The sequence below is a fragment of the Pygocentrus nattereri genome, chromosome 8 (genome assembly GCF_015220715.1).
Source record: "Pygocentrus nattereri isolate fPygNat1 chromosome 8, fPygNat1.pri, whole genome shotgun sequence".
Lineage (NCBI taxonomy): Eukaryota > Metazoa > Chordata > Actinopteri > Characiformes > Serrasalmidae > Pygocentrus > Pygocentrus nattereri.
The window spans coordinates 45,554,107-45,577,519 of record NC_051218.1 but is presented as its reverse complement, the minus strand read 5'-3'; the positions used below and the strand labels follow the sequence as shown (position 1 = coordinate 45,577,519).

Here is a 23,413-nt window from a genome sequence, read left to right as displayed (position 1 = left end):
TTCTACTACTCCTTATCAGCTCCCTCTCTACTACTCCCTCTCTACTACTCCCACTCTACTACTCCCTCTCTACTACTCCTTATCAGCTCCCTCTCTACTACTCCCTCTCTACTACTTCTTATCGGCTCCCTCTCTGCTACTCTCTCTCTACTACTTCCTATCTGCTCCCTCTCTACTGCTCCCTCTCTGCTCCATCCATCCCGTCGCTCTGCACCCACCCCACCCCCCCCCTTGCCCCCCCCCCCGCCCAACTCTCTCCCACCCCCCTTGGTCCTGAAGCCTGTGGTCAGCCCGTAGAGTCGCGGGACGGCAGAGCTGCAGCAGAGACGCGCTTCGGCTCCACTCACTCACACTGACGCGTGCAGCTGAGGGGGATGCCAGCCAGCCAGGCGGGGCCCATTAGATCATGCTGGACCGGCGGCTATATAAGCGGCGCGTTCAGCCTCCTCAGAGCCACATTAGCCAGTGATGAATAGCGCGGCGCGGCTGGGGTGACCTGAGTTTCCTGAGGCGCGGGGGGCGGGCGCTGACGCGAGCGCGTGTCCTCGCATGGGTCTGAAGAGTCGCGAGTCCTTCAGCGAGTGCGCACTTCTCTCGGTTCTGTGAGTGAGCGAGTCGCTCCGCGGCCATGGCGGAGGTCGGCGGCGTCCTGGGCTCCATCGATCTGGATTTACAGAGCTTCCCCGCCTTCGGGAATATCCCCCTGTCGGACTCTCCGGCCGGCCTGAACGAGCGCCTGGGGCTGATCGAGGGGCGCCTGCAGCGCGGCTCCCTGCCCGACTTCGACCACCTGAAGGGCATCCTGCGCCGCAGGCAGCTGTACTGCCGCACGGGCTTCCAGCTGGAGATCTTCCCCAACGGCACGGTGCACGGGACGCGGCAGGACCACAGCAGATTCGGTGAGGCGCGCCGCCGCCCGCGCACGCTCAGGCACCTTTGGAGCGCGCTCCGGTTCGGTCATGGGGGCTCACTTTCTTACTAACATCACTTCCCTTAAAGCCCACAGTCTTAAAGATTAGGTTCTATATGGAACCATGAGCACTCAGTGCTTGGAGGGTTCTGTGCATGGGGAAGAGGTTCTGCCAGTTGATGGAGAACGTGTCCTATATGGTTCTAAATAGCACCCAAAAAGGATTCTGATGTCATGGGGTCAAGCTTTTTGCTGCTAAGTAGAACCATTCCTAAAAAAAAAAAAAAAAGAAAAGGTTCCACGTGGAACCATAAACAACAAAAAACTCTCGAACTGTTCATCCATCTGAAGAACAAGTTCACCATGCAGGTTCTTCAGATTGATGGAGAACGTGTCATATGTGGTTCTATATAGCACCCAAAAAGGATTCTGGTGCTGCAATGTCAAGCTTCTAGGTGCTAAATAGAACCATTTCTAAGAAGGTTCCACATAGAACCATAAACAATAAACTCTCCATCAAGTTCACCATGCAAAGGATCTTTTAAGCATTTAAGCAAATGGCAACTTTAAGTGTGCATGGTTCTATGTTGAACCACTGTCTGTGCTAAAGAACCCTTGGAGAACCTTCTGTCATTAAGTGCTCATCAAATGTGGAGATCTTTTATAGGTTTATGGAATAGAAACGTCAGGTTTACACGGCAGGCTGGTGGATCAGATCACTGAGTCTTTGGGTTCGTACATGAAGATCTCCTGGTTTATTCAGCTTATAGATCAGAAGAGATTGAAGTGCCAGGTTTTTGTATGTAGGAGTCAAGTTTACACCTCAGGATCAACAGGTTTATAATCAGATTTGTGGATCAGAGTCTGATCAAGGCTGTATATTAGGTTCTCCTGGTTAATAGACCAGAACAGATTTATTTAATCAGGTATGCCAGAACATTCAGGGTAACTTTATACATCCATGTAAATGGAAATCAAGCATATATGCAGGTTTGTAGGTTTTAAAGTTTCTTGGATCAGAGTCTTGGGGTCAGTTTCCCAGACAGGGATTAAGCCTAGGCTTGGACTGCATGTCAACTCTTCATTTATAGGAAAGTGAAGTCCAGGACTTGGTGTTGTCCTGTCTGGAGAACAACCCATTTAGTTTATATCGCCATCTCATTTTGCTACACCAAAACTTTCAGGCTCATAAAACGTCATGATTCAAAGTTCTTCCCAACGTGGGTTCATCAGGAAAGTTGGGTTTATAATCAGATTTGTGGATCAGAGTCTGATCAAGGCCGTATATTAGGATCTCCTGGTTTATATCTGGTTTGTAGACCAGAATATTCAGGTTTACATGTTATACATTCATGTAAATGGAAAATCAAGTGTATATGTAGGTTTTCTTGATCAAAACTGTTGGGTTTGTAGGTTTTAAAGGTTTGGAGATCAGAGTCGCGGGGTCAGTTTCCCAGACAGGGATCGAGTCTAGGCTTGGACTCGCCCACCCCTGAAGTTTATATCAAGTTTATGTCTATTTTCACAATAGATCACCATCTCACTTCACTACAACAAAACCTTCAGGCTCATAAAACACATGTGATGATTCGAAGTTCTTCCCAACGTGGGTTCATCAGGAAATTTGGGTTTATAATCAGATTTGTGGATCAGAGTCTGATCAAGTCTGTATATTAGGTTCTCCTGGTTAATAGACCAGAACAGATCTATTTAATCAGGTATGCCAGAACATTCAGGGTAACTTTATACATCCATGTAAATGGAAATCAAGCATATATGCAGGTTTGTAGGTTTTAAAGTTTCGTAAATCAGAGTCTTGGGGTCAGTTTCCCAGACAGGGCTTGGACTGCATGTCAACTGTTCATTTATAGGAAAGTGTAGTCAGCCTAGGCTTGGACTGCATGTCAACTGTTCATTTATAGGAAAGTGTAGTCCAGGAGTTGGTGTTGTCCTGTCTGGAAAACCAACCAGTTTAGTTGGACTGTATTAGGTTTATATATCAGGTTTGTTAAGGATGCTTGGAAGACAAACAGAGCATCATAAATTCTCCATTTATGATGCCCCACTTCCATAATAGTGGTGATAAAGGTTGAGCGCGCATTGCAGGACTGAGCCCTACCCCACTGTAAACCAGGAATGAGGCTGTGAGGAGAAGCAGGTGTCTATCGCTGGTCCAAAAAAAAGCAAGCAACGTCAAGACTGTTTCTTCCGTTCAAACGTCTTCAAAGTACCCGAGCGCGCACACGCTATACTAATTATACCATTAATATAAATCATTCATAGGGTGGTTAGCATTAGGAGCGGTAAACACATGAGGTCAGGGCGCAGCCATGCGAGGCTGAGCGTTTCTGTTATCCATAGTCATCCTGCAGGTGCAGTCTTGCTTGGGAAAGGCTGGAATAGCTCTAAATTAAAGCATGACCACTGTGGAATCCAAAGAAGTTTAATGCTCGTTTTTTCAGCCAAAAACAAGCGGTTTTACTGGATTGGGTGGTCCAAGCATGTTTCTGGCACCTCCCCCCCCTCAACACGCGCAAATTCAAGGCAGACATTGGTCTGATGGCTTTCATTAAAACATGAAGCGCAGTTCTTGCTGCTGCGTCGAGAAGTGCTGTGATGTCTTCGCAAGTTGGCGCCACGACACCTGACACAGGTGCATCTACAAAGCTTCGGCAGTGGCGTTATGAAGTTCACGATCTGGCCAAAAAAGACAAAGAGTGCAACTTCTGTCCCTCTGAGGTGTGAAAACAGGTCAGACATAAGCCTAGCGAGGAGCTCAGAAGTGATCAGTGGTTCCTTGAAAGAAAGCAAGAAACCTCTCTTGAACTCCAGGCAAGCAGACTAGTGCCAAGGATTCAAGAGTTTTAGACAACGTACCACCCGAGAGAGAACTTGATGTGATTAGCAGGTCATTCAGATCTGTCAGATTTACAGTTTACCATTGACCACGTCCGTTTCACACAGATCGTAAATGGCAAAAAGTATCTGGTAAATATCTCATCAGTTTTTCTATGGCAGGTATCCTGGAGTTCATCAGTCTGGCTGTGGGGCTGGTCAGCATAAGAGGCGTGGATGCCGGCCTTTACCTGGGAATGAATGAAAAAGGAGAGCTCTATGGGTCGGTAAGTCAAACCCATGTTGTCAGATGTCCAGATGCACCTTGCACCCATAATCACTCCACATTAAAACCTGTACACCAGCCACTGCAGTGTTAAAAGAAGAGCAATCTTTGCTCCAGACAAAAACATCAGACCAATGTTTCCACTGCTGCATCTCTCAACCATCCGTTCGACCTCAGACCTGCTAAAACAGCAACAGTGGGGCCCCTGAGAGCCGCCTGGGTCACCTTGTTTTTGTCTTCTGAGTTTGAGGAAGACATGGGGGGGGCCTCAGAGAAAGCACCCTAAATCCTAAATTAGAAGGACTGCCTCTTCATTTTTGCTCCATAGTTACCAAAATATTTACATATTTCTTAGATACACATGAAGCGTGTAGAGTACACACACATATTGGGGGATATATGGCCTGTGAGTGCTCTTGGTTTCTTGTATACTCCTGCACAGTCACACGGCAGAGATGCTTTACTTTGGTAAAGTGCTCAAATAGTAACACAGACCAGGATGTGCGAGGCGTTAACTTACTTTTTGTGCGACTGTACACACACAGCACCGTTTATAGATAACGTTCTCAGCCACCCGCACCACCCCCCCACCACCACCACTGGGGGAGATGCGTGCGATCAGGTTTCTATGGACAATAACCCAGTGCCCTCGCCAAGCGTCTGCGGCTCTTAAGAGTCAGAATAAGCTTATTACAGGCAGGGAGGGGGAAAATGACTTCACATGTAACGTGATAACATCCTATTAAAATCACAGAGCACTGCAGGCTCGGGTCAACGTGCAATCACTCTGTAAAATCAGCTGACACGCTGGCTGGAGGTGTCTGGAGATTGATGCCGGTGTTCATCGACTAGGGGCCAGCGCAAGGCAAACTTTCAGCAACGGTGAAAGAACACAAAAATACTAAACGTGGCTACCAATGAAAAAAGGCTAGCCAGGCCATGACGGATCAAAACGAGGTGGGGCCAGACAGCATTGCTCAATTTGGATCTTCACCATGGTAGCATTTTTGGGTCCAACCTTGAAGGAACTCATCGGGACCCTTTTCTAGCAGTCAGAATTAACATCTATGCCAGGTCATGTGCCCTGAGCTGCATTTTACTGCAAAATAGTCCACAGTTGCACAGCAGGAGTCTAGATCCCTGCTACTTAATTGACAGAAGTGTTACTGAAATAAAATCCAAGCTTTTATGTGTTTGGGCAGGGACTTTTAGGCTGTTCGCTGATGGCCATTCCAAGTCAGAAAACAAATGATAACAGAATAATGTTATTGGACAGTGTATTTAAAAAGTCATATATTAATTATTTGCACCTCTACTGTGTTTATCCTGGCCTATCTTTGACCAAGTCGCTCAGCCAAGCATTCAGAACAGTTTTTCAAGGGACTTTTAAGGCAAGCTTTATCTTAAAACCTTCAGCCATCTTAGTGAGTCTAAACGAACTGCTTTGACACCAAGACTTGAGCCCGAGCCATCGCATGACTGCTCTTTGGCAGGAAATATGATGTAGCCCCAATGTCCTCTATTGTTCTTCGCAGCATAGTCAGCCAGCAGAGGTTCACCTGCTGAACCCGGAGTGATTGCTCATTGAGGCCTGTCAGTGGTGTGCTAGTAGCAGGCCACACAGGCGCTCACACTCTGGCTGCCGTGTGTGCGCGAACCGAGCCTGTTGCGTCACAGGGGAAACAGACTTCTCCACGCAGACAGAAAGGTTAACAGGTCCGAGGAGTGATTTTGGGTGTAAACTGAAAAGCCTGCTGTAATGGCTTTCCCCTTCTCCCTGGCGCAACAAGCACCTGTCGACTGGCCTGGAATAGTTTCCACTCATTCGCGGTAGCGATACAAGGGGCGAACTACGTGCTGTGAGAAAACGCTGCCTCCACCTTTTTTCGCCCTCATTCTTTCCCATGGAGTTTTAGGAAGGAAGGAAGAAACAAATTAGGTTGGCAACCTGTAATGATATACGCAGAGATGCTCATTACTCTCCGTAGCTTACGGTAAAGACGGTGATGTGCATCATGCGCAGAGTAAAGGTTCATTTCTGGCACAAACACGTAGGCGCACCTGTTATTCCAAAAGGCAAGTTTGAATAGATTCCAAGAATTCAGAGTGTCCTACTTATCTGAGCCCAGAAATGACTTATTTTCTCTCTACTCCTCTCTGGCTTTCTTGCAGAAGAAGCTGACAGCAGAGTGCGTTTTCCGCGAGCAGTTCGAGGAGAACTGGTACAACACGTACGCCTCGACGCTCTACAAGCACACGGACACCGGGAGGTACTACTACGTGGCCCTGAACAAGGACGGGTCGCCTCGAGAAGGCGGGAGGACTAAAAAGCATCAGAAGTTGACTCACTTCCTACCCAGGCCTGTGGAGATCGACAAGATCCCCCAGGCTTACAGGGACTTGTTCCAGCACAGGTGACCAGAGCTCCCGCCAGTGCTGCTGGAGGAGCGTCTGAGGGGGAAGGAAGTGGGGATTGGACGTAAGGGATGGACACCGGGAGGGCTTATGGAGACCCTCCGCTTCTTCCCTTCGCAACTGTTTAGATTTGCCTTCTGGTCCAAAGTGAGGAGTCCCTCTCCAGCAGTGACTGAGATAAACAGTACGTGTGTGTTCCTGGATGGCTTCGTTTCCTCTCCTTAATGGGTTTTAAAACCACAGAGCAGAGAGGACATTCCTCCCACCGTCGCCGGTGCCAAGAGGTGTCCGAGGGAGAGGTGTTGACTTCAGGGGCCCAGGACTCCTCGGTGTCACGCAACTGCTTCACCCTGAGACAGTCGTGAGCACGCACTTAGTACATCTGCTAAAATTCTCAAGGAACCACTCGTGATGGAAAGTGAACCACTTATGGGGCATGCACTTCTAGAAAAACTCTGGCTTCAGTTTTTGTCTCTGCAAGTTTAATAGCACTTAGAATGTCTTACACATGAAGGTGAAAGGAGTCTGCTCACGTCCACAGAGCAGGTTGAAACTCTGACACTGATGATTTCTATTCCTGTCACCTTGGACACAATCAACAATTAAGCGTAGCTGTAAACTTCTTAAGAAGTGTCTTTGCAAGCTTACACTCACCTTCTAAATATGCAGTCAGGACTGCAAAAGGACCAGAGTTCTGGCCTTATGGAGAAAAAGTTATACAGTACTTAAGAGAGCTTTGAGACCTGGTGGACAAGGAGGAACATACCGTAGCATCTCAATAAGAGAACCGTAGAAGCAAGAGCTTTTCAGACAAACGTACGTTTAAGGACACTTGAGGGGTGAGAGGTACTACTAAGTAATAAAACTGGCCAGCTTATACTGAAACAATAACAACCACTGATGAAAAAGCAAAACCATAGAGGACTGCAGGGTTTAAGGGAAAGGCCTAAAAGACCACCTAAGATGAACACACATGAGGGCAGAGTGGAAGAGACCATCTTCAGTGTGAAACACTGGGAGATAAATGAGCACTTAGCACCACTCTGTGAATCCACTCCTTGTCTTTTGAAGGTTCTGGAAATGTCCACTGGCTGAAAAGAAAAACAAAAAGCACTCTCTGAGAAAAACCCAGCGATGAATCTATTAAAACCAGGGAAAAGCTATGGTATATGCAGAAAGGCTGAGTAGGAGTGTTGGGTGGTTAAGGAAAGGGGTGACTTGTAATGTTCAGGCTGTCAGGAACATTATTAAAAACGCAAGTGACAGGTGTAAATATGGATGAACCTATTTATAAGATGTACAATATATTTATTTTCTACATATAAAGTATAATTCTAAATCTATATATAAATATAAATATATTTATTTATTGCAAAGTCTTTATTTTGTAATGAACTTGAAATTATAAGAACTGTAAATTCTACTGAAATTATACCAAAGGGCTAAATAATTCGACCTGAAAGAACGGCAATAAAATTGTCCTGCTATTTAGCGTTCATTGTGAGTGACCTTTTTTTTTTTTTTACTTGGGCAAAAAAATGATTCTCTGTAATAATTAAAAGTCTTATATGGAGAAACACTGAGTGGATTCATTGATTGCACCGCAAGCTTCCTCGAAAAATTTCCAGCGCTGCCAGAATTTGTGGTCGGGCTCACTCAGTATGTGGTCAGGCTCGCTTCAATCACTCTGCACTAATTTAGCCACACATCAGGACACAATAAGCTCAAGACCGAAAGGCTTGTGAGAAAGCCTTGACCACGAACCTAAAACAAACCAGATCCAAGCCGCACCGTTTCAGAAAATACCTTACCGTTAAGGTGTGGCGCCCTACCAGGGATGAAAGTTAATCTGACAAACGCCCGCTGCTCCAAGAGGACGCAGATTCCAGAGCAAACTACAACTCTGAGTAATCCATCTCTCCGGAGATGTGGCTGATGATGTAAAGAGACTGCTCTTGGCTTGGGGAGCCTATGAGAAAGTTCTCCCCAAACAGCCTGCAGAGACATAAATCAAACCTCTGCAGCAAGTGAAACAATAAAAAGGGACTAGGTGGGTCACTGGGTGACAAAGTTGTTGAAAAGTAGACTCCTAAGATGTTTTGCTCCACGAAAACAATAGGGAACAGTAACAAATGGGGAAAAGCCCCCCAAATGGACTCGGCGCATTGTTTGTCTGCACAACACAAGACTCCCATAGCGACTAGCTGGGGCCAGTCTGACGTTGTCCTAAACATAAGGTTTCAGTCCACTTACATCAGCAGCAATGGACAATCTGGATTCACAGCACAATCCAGATTTATAAACGTATTCACAGCCATACGCTAAGCCAATACTTGACAACATATTGGGCTTGGCTATAGACAGATGATTGGTTGTTCTCGTTGTTGCCAACAGGCTTGGATAGTTTCAGCACTAATGCATATTCATGAAGCTTGTGAACAGCGCTGGAGTTGAAGGGGAAAGCAGATGAGGGGAACAGCTGCCTGGTGGCCAGAAGGGATACAGCAAATGTAGACTAGTGACGGTCTGGACATAAAGATGGGAGCAACATTTCAACAACTGCAATGTGGTTGTAACGTTTCACTCCTGGCACAAGGTTTGAGCACAAGTTCTTCTGTGTGGGTGAGGGAGAGAGGCTATGGTGGTGGTGGGAATTCTGACAGGGAGTGCATCTGGATATTAATCCTCCTTTATGAGGCATGAGCTGCTTCTCTTCTGAATTGCTGGCATTCTATAATTAGGGAATAAAAAGAAGTGAAGATGGCGTACAAACAACTTCCTCCAACAGAGAAACTGCAGGGTGATTTAAAAAGATTGATCCGATTTCAAAGCGGCGTATTTTTACAGCCGTGAGGCGCCGAGGAACCAATCACACTACAACTGTAAGAGGGGGGTCATAGAGTTCCTGACTGGCTCCTTCAGTCTGAGAGGAGCTGAGACCCCTGAGCAGAACGTTCTGCGTTCTCCACGTCAATCAGAGTGAATCCGTCAGAACTGTGCAGCGGGATTTTCATCAGCAGTGAAGCTCCAGCAGCTCTGAGCGTTCGCCGCTGGTTCCACAGCACTGGATGATCTCCGAAATCCCACTGAAAGAGCCGTGAGAGCGGCGACGCCCGACACGCTCAGTCCAGTCTGGGATGAGTCTGACTGTGGTGTTGATGTCGTCCGTACAGCTGGAGGAGGTTCAGACTGAGACCTTGTAGAACTACATAATAAACTTTATGCTCATTTACACCGTTTACAGCTCACTGCACTGATCTGTGATGATTTACAGGAGAAATTAATCATTTAGAAATCAGACGAATCTTTTTGAAACCACCCCATAACCCATGGGTTTATCCGGCGACTTCTAGTGACATCCGCTTACTGTCATCTGGGCTGAAGCATCATGTATTAGGTGTGGCCACAATACGAGTCTCATCACCGAGACTCTGGTGGGCCAGATGTACAAACGGTTGAAAAACAAGTTCAAAGAAAAGAAAAGAAGAAGAAAAGCACACATCTAAAACACAATAATGCTACTAAATGCAAATCACCCTTTTGGTCACTTTATTTAAATGTAATATTAAATACTTATTCTAGTAAATAGCAGATCAGATTAATGGCAAAACAAGTCGGTGTATTTGCTCACATGAGAACATTCTTGGGAGGGAGAAAAGTTCCTCTACATTTCTGAAATACACCCTGTGCAAACGAGGGAGCTTAGTCTCCAATTAGAAACATCTATACCGTTTTAGCATCCGAAGCAGAAATGTGCCAAAGTAGAATACATGTAGCCTGAGGGCCAGCCTAATGTGGTTAGTTAGCATTACCAGGTACCTGCACCCTAACCATTCGCAAATGTCTTTAAATTACAGAAAACACACAATCTCAGTAAGGCGAGAGCCCGGGCTAAAACATGTGGAACGAAACAGATGAACAGTACTTACAACACTATGCTAAGCAACACTTTTACGACGAGAAATCGGAGGTTACAAAAGTCCAGGGGAGTCCAGCAAGCAGTTTTAACAACACAGGCATTCCATTATATGATAAGCAACAACAAGTGTAAAAGCCTAAAAGCATAATAGAAAAAGGGGGGAGGGGGTCTGCTCAGTGTGTTCGAAAACAAAATTTAGCTGATGTAAGGCCATCACTGCATCTTTTTTTTCTCCTTTAAGGTGTTAACAGTGCCTCTGGAGCACCGGGATTCACAGCACCACTGATCATCCACTAGTAGATAGAGATTAACGCTGTATCTATTAAGATAGATTCTTCTAGATCTTTTATAACATACAAATCTGTAATGAGCAACACTATGGTCCCACAGAGGTCGTTATTTTTTTTCTTGTCCTGTATAAAAGAAAAAAAAAATCTAAATAATGCACAGCCCTTATTTAAGGGGAAAAGAACAACGCAATGCTTAAAAGCATTTGGGGAAGAATATCTTAAATATGTGGAAAAAAGGAAGAAAACTTGAATAACATTAAGGCTATATATACACAATTACAAACTAAACCGCTGAGACCCTTTGTAACGTCCTCCAGATTTTTATTCCGACTTGTACATTAGTGCTGGACGAGGGGCAGGAGAGGGTCCAAGCAGGTTCTTATGATGTTGACCCATCCCACGCTGGACAAAGAAAAAAAAGAGGGGGGGCCGATGCGGAGCTGGTCATCTACAGGCCCTTCGAAGGCCCTGGGTTCTTGCCCAGCTGGGGGGTTGGCAGGCCCTGGAGGGCACCCAGTTGCTGGTACAACCCCAACAGCTCCATCTGACTCATGCCCCCGGCGATGCCGTTCTGCAAGGCCAGCTGGTTCATCAGCAGACCCTGTCTGGCCATGGCCAGCTGCTGCTCCTGGACCTTGCGGTTGGCAATCACCTTCTGCACATACATCATTAGCTGTGGACGAGAGCAGAGAAAGGTGTAGTTATTTTCTCTATCGCCATGAACTCCCCAGACAGCGATGCCAAGCCAGGGTCGCCACCACCGCCGGCCGGCAGGGATAAAAGCTTTTTAATTGTAGAAAGTGTCAGTTGTATTGACTTGAATAACCAGACCAGGTCCACATGCAAAAAACACAGGTCAATGGAACATTCCTGCAAAATAAGGGAGGAAACCCTCAAAACTGCTGCCTCCTAGACGACTTTCCACTATTTAGATGTTTTTTTTTTTAGGTGGTTTGTATATACTTAACTAATCTTCTAGCAGCATTCAAATAAACAATTAACCATTACTTTAATCTAAACTACTTTAATTCTAAAACTAAACTGCTAATTCTTCAGACACATGATTTGTTTGTAGAAAATGATCCATCATGTAATAAAAGTATTTCAAATAGCGCCAGCTGGTGTGTGAATCTGAGGTTAAAAGACTGACATCCTTCTAAATTAAGTGAAAGGTGTAAAAATAGTGACGTGCATTTACATAATGAAGCAGGTGAAGACACACACACACGAAAAAAGAGAGAAAAAGAACTAGAACAGGAGAAGGCGGTACCGTTTGCTGCTTGTTGAGAACGTCTCGGTACACAGACTCTCTGTGTTTAAGCTCGATCTCGAAGCTGGCCTGTCTGCCCAGAGCCATGCTCTGCACCTGGGACTCCGTCAGGTTGGGGTTCTCCTTCCACTGCCAAACAGAAATGCACCTGTTACTCTGGGCACACCTGCAGCATGCACAACTACACTAGTCATCGCACACTCTGCTTCTGGCGTATCTAAACATATAAACCATATGTACAAAACGGCAGCCACATTCCTTTTGCTAGACTTATCCTTAGAAACACAGCCACACAGATGGCAGAGACGCAACGCACCATTTTCCACTTCTTTTAACTGATCCAAAACATTCTGAGAACAGATGATGAAGCGTATCGTAAACTGGCTGTAAAACAAGAGCGCTTACTCTTCGATAAGGATGTGTTTTAAAAGGAACAACCATAGCTCTTACTATTGCTGATGTTGCATTTTCCCTGCTACATACTCCTAGGAACAACCAGCCAGGTTTACATGCAGCCTATTAATCTGTTAATAAAACAACTAACAGCTCAATCAGAACAGAGTACATCCATGTAAACACCTCAGTCGGAATAGACTAGTCAGATTGAAGCCTGTCAGAATACGGTTTCTGTCCGATTGAGCAAGGAGGGTAATGCTGTAAATAATCCATTAAATAGATGAAAACGTCTGTATCCGATTACATTCCCTATCGGAAAGTTTTAAGTCAACACGGCGGAGCAGAAACTGGTCTGCAGAGGAGACGAAGTTCACGCTCTGATCTTTAAAAGACGGCGGTGGGACGGACGTCCAGCTTATGCGTCTCAGAGCACGACGTCTTCCTCTCGGCCTTCTTTAATAAGGACGTGTGAGGGACGTTTTCCTGAGTCTGACGTCATTTTAAAGCAGTTAAAAACACAATCACTGCTCACTGCTGCTCATCTCACTCTGACTGGGCTCGTTATGCTGGTTGTCATGGTAACGTCTACACTAAGCAGTTCTCTACACATGCATGTAATTTTGGACCGGATTGCTTGTAGTGAGCGTGTAAACGAAGATTTTCCACCAGATTGTTGAATAGAGTGAGAATAAACACCTCAGTCTTCATCTATAATCGGAACGTATTCAATCGGATTGGCAAAAATCTTTGCATGTAAACACAGCCAGTGTAGCAATAAGTGTCCTTGGCCACTGTTACAAGGTTTGGCTCTCCTGGCCAACGTGCTCCCTGCAGGGATGCAGTGCGCCCCCCTGTAAACTCCCTCATCACTCACCACTTGCCCAATGACGTCCTCCAGGGACTCCCTGGGCAAAGACTTTAGAGCATTGGTGGCCTCTACCACCTTCTGTCGACCCTGGTTAATCAGCTCCTTCAACATAGAAGAAAACGAGAGGAAAACAAGAAATAATGAGAAAACGCAGCCAGTCACTAACTCTTGATTACACACAATACGTTCCTCTAATTAAAGGAATAGTTTGGCAAAAACTCAATTTCCCCTGACACCAAGTGTAGTTGATCAGAAAGGTAAAGATAAAGCAAACAAACCAAAATAAAATCTAATATCAAACATCTTGGCCACTGAAATATATTTAACTACTTGTCTTAACTTAAATGTCTGCACGAGCCACATTTTCAACCAGATAACAGCAAAGGCAGCCACACATCAACAGCAGTTGGCATATAAGCTGCGCCAACTGTCACATTCCTGAAAACACGTGTCACAATTAGCTGTGGAACCGTGGAATGAAAAAAGTTCATGTGGTGCTTGTTACTGACCTCCAGCTGTTGGTTGCTCATGGAGGCCAAGGCGGCCACGTTGAAGGGGAAGTAGGCGTTCTGTGCCCCTATGCCCATGTGCGAGTATGCCGGCTGGTTGAAGCGCATGGAGAGACCCTAGAACACATACAAACCCCAAACTATTAGAACGAAAAGAGTGGGGGGAGGGCGGTGGGCATTCAATTCACATGTATTTCAAATTAGACCTGTGGACATCTGTGAATCAGAATGTGTGAAAAACTTGTTGTGTTAGTTACATGCAGAGTTGATCACTGTAATGATCTTTTTACTGGACTTCCTAAGAAATCAGTACATCCCGTACAAAATGTGGCAGCACGAATCCCAAGAAAAACAATACTGTTTTAAAAAGAGCTGCATTGGCTGCCTGAATCATTCGGAACAGATTTTAAAAGTTCTGATACTAGTTTTTAAGGCTCTAAATGACAAAGCTCCGCTTACATTACAGAACATCTGTTTATGTTCCAGCAGGCTTGGGCTACGTTTACACAGCAGGTAAAAACGGCCCAAATCCGATCTTTTTCATGTGTGATAGATTATCTGTCACACTGACGCACAGACGAACACACTGAATCAGACGTTTTCAATTCGATTTGAGACGCTTTCATATGCGGTACTGAAATCCGATCCGCATCCGATCTGCGGCAACGCAACTCAGTCTGAACAGCCAAATCGGAATTCATGCGGCTTTTACGTCAGTCCAACTCCACATTCGTCATAATTTCACGCTGCTGAGACTCAAACATTCAGGCTGATGTTTCCGTACCAAAAAATTAGAAGAGAGGTATCGCAACCGCTCCGTGTTCGAAGAGGTTTCGAACTACACGGCCGAACGCAGCCAGAGGAGATCCAGGCTGCACTTCAAAGAATCCAAGGACACGAATCAAAGAAGTGGCCTTGGCTGAATAACGTCCTTTTTAGGGTGAACCCGAACGCATTGTGGGTGATGAGCTCAGCCATAAACCATTGGCACCACTGGATCAGAGCTCACTTATAAAGAAGCATCTAAAAACGAAGCTCTAACTCATTAAATTAAAACTCTTCGTCTCATCGTATTTAATCTGACCTGTCATTTTCTTACACGATTCTAAATACTTATAATTTCTAGTATAACTGTATTCATCACCTGTCTAAAGCACTTCCAGATGCCAACCAGCATGTCGAGTGCTATATATATATATATAAAAACAACTAATGAACACGAATTAATTGAAAGTGAGTCATTCTTCTCTTTGATTTGTAACATGCTCAACCCTCAAAGTGCCCCTCGTTCTGACCTCATGTTCCACTTGTCTGATGTGTCTGCCCTGGACTGCGAAGCAGTGGCTAACAATAGCTCTCATGCCTTCCGCTGTAGCCAGCAGACGGCAATCACCGGCTTAGAATGTGCGCTGGAAAACGCAGGCGTGCGAACCGCTCACCTGCCCAGCTCCTGCTCAAGCTGTGTTTGCGTGATCACTCTAAACAGCGCTCTCGCTCGCCAAAAGGTCAGCGGGACGGCTGTGTTTGTGCGTAAATGAGCTCCTGCAGCAGATGCGCGCCGCCGCTGCCCTGTAATCGGCCCTTTGGTGTGCGCCTCTCGTAAACACACTCCTCGGCTGAGTGTCCGGTATAGCAGACCTGGTCAGAGCAGGTGTGCAGCAGCAGCAACGGTGCTGGAGAGGTCAGTGTGGAACACAGCTGGCCCTCAGAACGAACCGTGGGACAACCTAAACCGCCTCCTTCAGTTTACCCCAGAATATATATACACACACAGCACTGAGGGCTTCCAGCAACCCCTTCATTTTTCTCTTGGTAGTGATGGCAAAATATGGCATTAACTCATTACTTGAAAATGTGATTGAACTAAAACACACAAAAGGCCTGAAGCTCATCGATCAAAAACAAAAAGATTCCCTTGCTCTTCCATGACTTCAGTCACAAAGACCAGCTCTGAATTTCAAGTAGCTGTAAATATTAAGAACAGTGACTTGTCAATTCACCGGATCCTCCCACAGGCGCGGTGAAAAACCACTTCTGAACCAACACTAACAAACACGAATGTTTGTGTGGTGTGACTGTAACGTAACTACATCTCTCTTCATGTTTGGAATCATTTAAACCGTTAAGCAAGCATATCGCTGCTGTCGGAACAAAAGCTCGTATCCTCAAAACGGTAACTTTACAGGAGAAGGAAAAAAAAACAAAAAAAAAAAAAAAAAAAAAAAAAAAAAAAAAACAACTTCACTTTTAATGTAAGTCAATGGAACCAAACAGTTTTCCCAAGTCATTCTGGGTCATTTCGTTTAGTCTGTTCGTCATGAAATTTGCATATAATGTAAAGGATGGCAGGTGTTTTTAAATTATATCAGAAACTGAGAAATAAAAATAGACATGGGAGGTTTTCTTCTGACAACAGTGATACAAACAAACACACACACAAACAAGTAAGCCATCCTTTATACTCCACTAGCCATATTTTTTCAAATGTCCATCACTATACACGACATAAAACGACTCAGTCCCACGTGGCCAAGTATTTATGAGCTTTAGTTCAGACAGAGGAACTGAGTTTTACAGACAAACCAATGAAGGTTTCCTGAAGGTGTAGTGCAACACCTAAACAAGTTACACCGATCAGGCATAACATTCTGACCACCTCCTTGTTTCTGCACTCACTGTCCACTTTATCAGCTCCACTTACTGTATAGCTGCACTCTGTAGTTCTACAGTTACAGACTGTAGTCCATCTGTTTCTCTGATACTCTGTTACCCTGTTCTTCAGTGGTCAGGACCCCCGTGGACCCTCACAGAGCAGGTACTGTTTGGGTGGTGGGTCACTCTCAGCACTGCAGTAACACTGACATGGTGGTGGTGTGTTAGTGTGTGTTGTGCTGGTACGAGTGGATCAGATACAGTAGTGCTGCTGGAGTGTGTCCACTCACTGTCCACTCCATTAGACACTCCTACCTTGTCGGTCCACCTTGTAGATGTAAAGTCGGAGACCACAGCTCATCTGCTGCTGCACAGTTTGTGTTGGTCATCCTCTAGACCATCGGTGGTCACAGGACGCTGCCCACAGGACTCTGTTGGCTGGGTATTTTTGGTTGGTGGACTATTCTCAGTCCAGCAGCGACACTGAGGTGTTTAAAAACTCCAGCAGCACTGCTGTGTCTGATCCACTCAGACCAGCGCAACACACACTAAAACACCACCACCACCACGTCAGTGTTACTGCAGTGCTGAGAATGACCCACCACCCAAACAGTACCTGCTCTGTGAGGGTCCATGGGGGTCCTGACCACTGAAGAACAGGGTAACAGAGTATCAGAGAAACAGATGGACTACAGTCTGTAACTGTAGAACTACAGAGTGCAGCTATACAGTAAGTGGAGCTGAATAGATGGACAATGAGCGTAGAAACTGGGATGCCTGATCGGTGTATGTCCGTGTATACAGATAGATATCTAATACCGTGTGCATGGGCTGAAATTAAACGCCTTATTACACTGACCAGGCTGACTAGGCTGTAACTACAGGATGAAAGGGACATGAGTGCGCAGGATCATGAGCGGGCTGGGACAGAGTGAGCGGAAAAACAGTCATTAACGTGAATGACAACAGCAAGCAGGTTCCAGGATTACAATACCACTGCAAAGCCGGAGTCCAACGCCGCAAGCAGCAACTCCTCCCAGAATAAACTCCATTAATTAGTCTCTGACATGTACCTTATGGGTGAGGGCATCATCGGCACCACCAGCCCCACCCCTCCTCAGTCTGGAGACAATGGTGAAGACAGACAGGACTGTACAACAGAGTAAGACTGGAATTCATTTCATATTAAATCTCACTTGATGCTAAGATTTGTGAGCTGAGGCCAGAAGATTCCATGAACGTCACCACGAGGAGAGCGTCCCAGAACTCCAGGGATTGCAGTTATTGTGTATAATAGCAACATGTGCACCTCACTGATTCCCACAAATCTAAGACTTACAATGCGGAAGATTCCTGCACACGTTTACAGCGATGTTTAATACTGTTCAACCAACGTTTGCAGCAGCGTGAACGGACAGAATTCCGCTCGACAAGACACTTTGCGCGCGCTCTCCCTCTATTTACGAGCCTACGAGTGCCCTCGGTTCTCGCCAACGTCTACAGTCAGGTTTCAATGATGTGAACGGGAAGGCCTGCAAACATGGACCACTGACAAAACCGTAAATCTACATCATCTGAAGTGGAACCTGCTCAGAAAAAACACCAAAACCCGAAAGGGCGCAAACAGCAGTGCTGGCATTGTCAGCGTTAACAATATTAATCCTTCGGATCCTCATTCACGTTACAGTAACGTTAGCGAGGTGAAGCAGCAGCACAAAGACAAGTTTCAGACCAGCTGGCTCAGAATATCTCCGCGGCTCGAAAATGAAACGAAGAGGTGAAATGAGCTGTTGGATTTGTAAAATGTGCTGCGCTTTTTACCAGCCAATTTTACAAAACGTCAACTTTAAGGCGCCAGTCAGACGGCGTTTCTCACACCGGAGCCTTGATAAGAAATCGTGAGGCAGATTCGGTAAGGAAGGTGAAGCTACTGCTATTAAAGCTGCACAGTTGGAGTGTGAGGAGGAAACAAAGGGGCTTCTGTGAGAGAAGTTAATAACTACAAAGGTACTGATGGCCATTCTGTCTCATACTCAGCCAATACTTCACCCATCAGTACATGACAGCAGTCGTTTTGCAAGATACTACACAGGATCAATGAGCTACTTTTGCTGCTTTTAAAACACGTTTAACAATTTTCTTCAGTAGAATTTTAAGCATTTATTAGATTTTTATAGCAGATCACTTCACAAATGTATTATTCAGTGTGGCAAAAGATTTTAATGAGAAAAGAATTTGCATTGATACTGTAGATCCGTGTAGATAAACGTTACTGAGATGTTCATGTTTAGCTCAAACTTTAACCTTTTTGGGATTTTGCATAGTATTACGAACAACTTTACTTATCCCTTGTGTGGTGTTGGTGTGCTTGTTAACTCAGTGGTCTGGTGACCCTCCATATTATTGTTTTTTTAAATCAATATAGACATAATAATTTATGTAAAAATACCAGATATTTAAAATATCAAGTGTGCAGCATAGGGTTCTACTTTAGCAGCTGTAGCCAGTCAGCAGCCTGTCCATATTGTCCACCCTCTCTCACACACACACAAACAGCAGGCCATGTAGGAGGAGAACAGAGTGAAGGACAGCACCTCCACACTTTCACTCCCCAAGGGTTCAGTCCAGCACCACATGTGTAATATAAATGTGTGGGGGGGGGGGGGAAGAGTGAAGGCCCTGAAAATGAGTTATTTTATATGTTCTTCACAGAAAATGAGCAAATTTTCTCTTTTCATAAACACTGAAAATGGGTCCCACAGACCTGAACACCACACAAGGGTTAAAGATGCATTAGTGAAAAGCATATACTTGCTAAACGGTGCTAAAGCTAAAGAAATACCTTTTTCTCTGCTTCATACTCGGCCCAGGCTGCCTTGCGTTCCTCCTCGCTCAAAGCCTCCTCCTCTTTGTGGTCCAGCAGAGAATCGTGCTCATGGTAACCCACAATCTGGTCTTTAAAGCTGTGAAGCAGCTCAGCCAGAACAGGGTCCTGTTGGAAAAGAGCAGATGGGTCAGCACTTGGATCGCACGCGTACATGTGCACACATACCTAAATCTAGATGAGCCAACATGCTCCTCAGACAAAAATCGCTTCCCGCTATTACTCTTGATTAGTTTAGGTTGAGGCCCAATCCCATTTCACCCCATCGCCCCAACCACTTTGCGCAAAACAAAGGGGTAGGGCTTTCTCGTCTAGGGGTAGGGTGTCTCGATTCTTGCTGAGAGGGGTGGGGCGAAGTGTTAGAGCTACATGACCCTCCAAACAGAGGTTTTTCAGACTCCAGTGTTATGAGAAAAAAAAAAAAAGAAAAAAGAAAAAAAAAAAGAGAAACTGACCAGATGGAGTGCAAAAGACCAAAGAAACACACAAACGTGAATATTTTTATCATTCATAATTACAATAACGATCGCATTCTCTTAGTTTAATGTTGTTTCAGTGCATTAAGGCCCTTTTCTTCAAAACAACCGTACCCAAACAGTAAATCTCAGTTCCACCTTGAATGGTGGTGCCACAACTTAACTGCTGCTCAATTTAAGGTGGAAACGGAGCAGCAGTTAAGTTGCCCCCTTTGAAGGCATATGATGCCCTAAATTTAACGAAAGCCCTGCAGTGATAGCCCTTAAACTTAGTGTCTAGGGGGGGAGGGTGACACTTAAAAACAAGCGGAAGGGGTAAAAATAAGAAAATGGGACTGGGCCTAAGTATACCGAGAATAATCACTAGTACACATTTAGGAATGAAAGAAGAGGCTCTTATACAATAATGGTTTATTTAAAAAGAATCAAAAAGTCCAATTGGGTGGAGGGGCAAGGGGCAAAGGAGGGGGGGGGGGGGGTGCAAACCCTTAATCCAATGAGAAATGACAAATAGCAATTTAGCAGCTGGTTTGCGGCACAGAGCTTGAACACTACACAGCCGACAGACGAACACTCAGAAGTGGACATGTTTAAAATGAATTCTTGCCTTTCACGAAACTCGGGTTTCCAAGACAACACTGTTATTGAAAACAATACCTGAGTAAAACTGAATTCTCAGCCAGGCCTTTCACACAAACATGGTTTAAATTACCCTCTGCTGCAAATGTTTGCTTTTCTTTGTCGTGCCTTTGCTTTGCATTAAATGGACCCTCGCTATCTGGAAACAACACCGCCGCACTGTCTTACCCTAAGTCTGCGCAGCAACTGCCCGATCACTCAGCCTCTTATCGAGTAGTGACAAAGACTTGACTGCTACCAAATTAATCACACACGCCATCAGAGGTAGAAAGGAAAACAGTGTTTGAAAATTACAGGTTGATTGCAAGATTTCTATGGAAAACGCTCAAATAAACAGAAAATCAACCGGTGAAACGAGATCCTCGGCCGAAAAGGGAACCGAGAATAAACCAGATCTTTGTCTATTTATAGAAATATAAAACATAAAAGATAACGTGGCACAGACAGGTAAGAATAACACTGCCATGCTTTCCGCATTACGCCAGAGGAGAGTAATGGACTGCAGGGCTACAGATCCCTCTGCATCAAGAAATTTGGCTAAGTGGGCTTGATGGCTGGAAAATAAAAACATGTGGCAAAAGCAAGTACAATCACGGCAGGCCCGGCCCATCTCCTCCACGGCCAAAAAGTCATGGCTGCGCATCCAGTCGAGCCCAAGCTGCTAATTAAAACATGGCCCAACACTGCCGTCTGAGGCAGCCCCATCCTCGTTCCACCACCAAGGCTGAGAGAGATATTGCTCAGATGTCCTGAAGAAACAGAGTCCATTATTTACATTATTCAGTGTTCACAGAAAAGGAAGATTTTCCCCTTTGAAAAAGTAAAAGGATGGGGTGGGGGTTTGGTTGGGGGTGTGTGGATGGGGGGGGTGTGAGAGAGTAAAGGCAATTTGATGATTAAGCTGTTGCTTACATCTCCACAGAACACATTTCAAACACTGCCTGCTATAATTTCTATCCCACAGGCGGAGCAGAAACCCTGGGCGCTGGCTTTGCTGAACACTGTCCAATGCAACGCTGAGCCGGTAAATGGGTCACAGAGCCAGGGGGTGGTCAAATGACAGCAGCGCTGTCCGGGGGAGCAGAGAATGCTGGGATTCCTGATTAATCTCTAGGTTGGAGCTCCCCGGGTGGTCCAGTCTGTCTTCGCAACCTGCCCAACATGTGCACCTCAGGCAGAGCCACTAATGATTCCAACCAGAACGTCTGTATTGTCATGCTGCTCGAACCGTGAGCTCTCGTATTGTATAACGATGGCTTAAGAGAAATGCAATCATTTTAGAAAAAAGTGGGGGGAGGCAGGGTGGGCAAAAACTTGAAAGAAAGTTTTTTTTCTTTCTTCTGGACAAGGGGGTCTGAGGGAAATGAAGGAGGTCCCACAGGAACTCCCAAAGGGGGGGGAGGGAGGGAAAATTTTTGGCTTTTGATCATGGTTTCGAGGTACTTAAGGCAGTGAAATCCAGGGCTGAGGATGGTCCCAGGTGAACGGTCTCCCTGATGATAATGCAGCACACTGAACTTAAACACTGAGCTCTTTGAGTCAGCCTAATATTCCTTGGCAAATTTCAGGCCGTCTTAAACGCTTCGGTGAAGGCAAAGCTTCCTGAAATATCTGATGGCTCCTTCCAGACATGGTCTTCCTACATGTTCCATGCCAAAAAGTGTAGACGGCAACCTTTTCAAGCCAGAGCACACTCAATCTTCCAAAGCTTACTCAAAAAAGAGAAACATAATTCTAGCTATTACGGAGTTGTACTGCCCTTTTCTTCACACTGCAATGAACCTGTATTCTGTTTCAATTAGACAGGTTTTTTTTAAGGAAAGCTGAACCACTCGTGGTTTAGAACCAGAGCTTACAAGGGCACAAACTGGGCAGTTTCCTTCATGCTTTTGCATTCATTCATGCCATGTCCTTTGCACAGCTATTGTGACGAGCCTCGTAGGTTTGTGCTAAAAGTCAGCAGCCCAGAACTGCATCTATTCGCGTCATATAACATTATAGACAATATAGATTCTAGACTTGGTGGAAGCAGCAATAACACTGTTTAAAAGAGCCACTGTTACTACAGAACCTTTTTCTTTATTTTTGACAGATTCTTCATATTAAACAGTGTTTAAAATGGGTTTAATAGAATAGACAGCATAGTATCAAGCAACAGAACACGAGAGGGAGTGTGTTATCGTGCATTCGGCTAGCGTCTGCGACCAAATCACAGCCGTGATGTTATTGGTGATAACTCCCTCCTCGAGTGCTCTACTGCTTTAATACAGCAGTTAAATAAATACAGTAAGAAATGAATAAACTGGCCGTGAACGCGGCTTTAATATGTTTTAATGTTCAGTTCCTTCCTCCTAATTAGAGCTCCTTAACGAGCAGCTCGGTGCTACGTCAGAGTAACGAGCTCCGCCCACTCGCCGCTCAGCCGACAGGTCGTTCTCCAGCTCCTTAGACTAAATTCCCAGACTGTGGTCACCACTGAGCAGCTTTTCAGTCGGCAGCTGTGACAGAAGAACAGCTGAACAACCTGGAATCAGCCAGAAATGAACCCAACACCATTCGCCAGACGTGTCTGATCTTCAGAGTCGGACCAAATCAGACTGAGCCGTAAAACTGAGCCAATATCAGGTTCAGCTCAGTTGGGTCAGTTTGTCCAGATCAGTATTAATGTTGTTTTGTTCCAGCCGGTCTGTAAAGCTTCTTACAGCCCGTTTAGTTTGGCGAATGGTGTTGGGTTCATTTCTGGCTGATTGCAGGTTGTTCAGCTGTTCTTCTGTCACAGCTGCCGACTGAAAAGCTGCTCAGTGGCGACGACAGTTTGGGAATTTAGTGTCGTCTCGTCTTCAGAGTCGGACCAAATCGGCTGTCGGTCAAACGTGGTCTTATCAGTGTCCGTTTTCTGTTTGTGGCAAAGTAAGAAGTAAAAACGTTCAAATGGCTTGAGCGTCTGCTACAGCTTTCAAAGTTGTTGCTTAGCAACGCTGTCTCAGCAGAGTGATAGTGTTTGTGAAAAAACGCTATCAGAACGCTTCTCAACCAATCAGCTTGCATGGCCAGAACTAACTGT

At 45.3% G+C, this 23,413-nt stretch overlaps 2 protein-coding genes across 8 annotated transcripts in view; one reads left to right on the top strand and one right to left on the bottom strand.

Annotated features, from left to right (window-relative positions):
* Positions 1 to 333: 333 nt before the first annotated feature.
* On the top strand, positions 334 to 7,735 carry fgf16 (fibroblast growth factor 16). Its single transcript, XM_017718824.2, has 3 exons — positions 334 to 899; positions 3,929 to 4,032; positions 6,204 to 7,735. The coding sequence occupies exons 1-3, from the start codon at positions 629 to 631 to the stop codon at positions 6,447 to 6,449; spliced, it is 621 nt and encodes a 206-aa protein (XP_017574313.1). The 5' UTR covers positions 334 to 628; the 3' UTR covers positions 6,450 to 7,735.
* Positions 7,736 to 9,978: 2,243 nt separating this feature from the next.
* atrx (ATRX chromatin remodeler) overlaps positions 9,979 to 23,413 on the bottom strand; it is a 62,589-nt gene continuing 49,154 nt past the window's right edge. For all 7 annotated transcript variants that reach the window (XM_017718801.2, XM_017718802.2, XM_017718805.2 and 4 more), the window contains 5 exons: positions 19,193 to 19,342; positions 13,699 to 13,815; positions 13,196 to 13,291; positions 11,926 to 12,054; positions 9,979 to 11,328 (listed from right to left, as the gene is read on the bottom strand). In XM_017718801.2, coding sequence (XP_017574290.1) covers positions 11,104 to 11,328; positions 11,926 to 12,054; positions 13,196 to 13,291; positions 13,699 to 13,815; positions 19,193 to 19,342 — 717 coding nt within the window. In that variant the 3' untranslated portion in view covers positions 9,979 to 11,103. The remainder of the gene's footprint in view (positions 11,329 to 11,925; positions 12,055 to 13,195; positions 13,292 to 13,698; positions 13,816 to 19,192; positions 19,343 to 23,413) is intronic.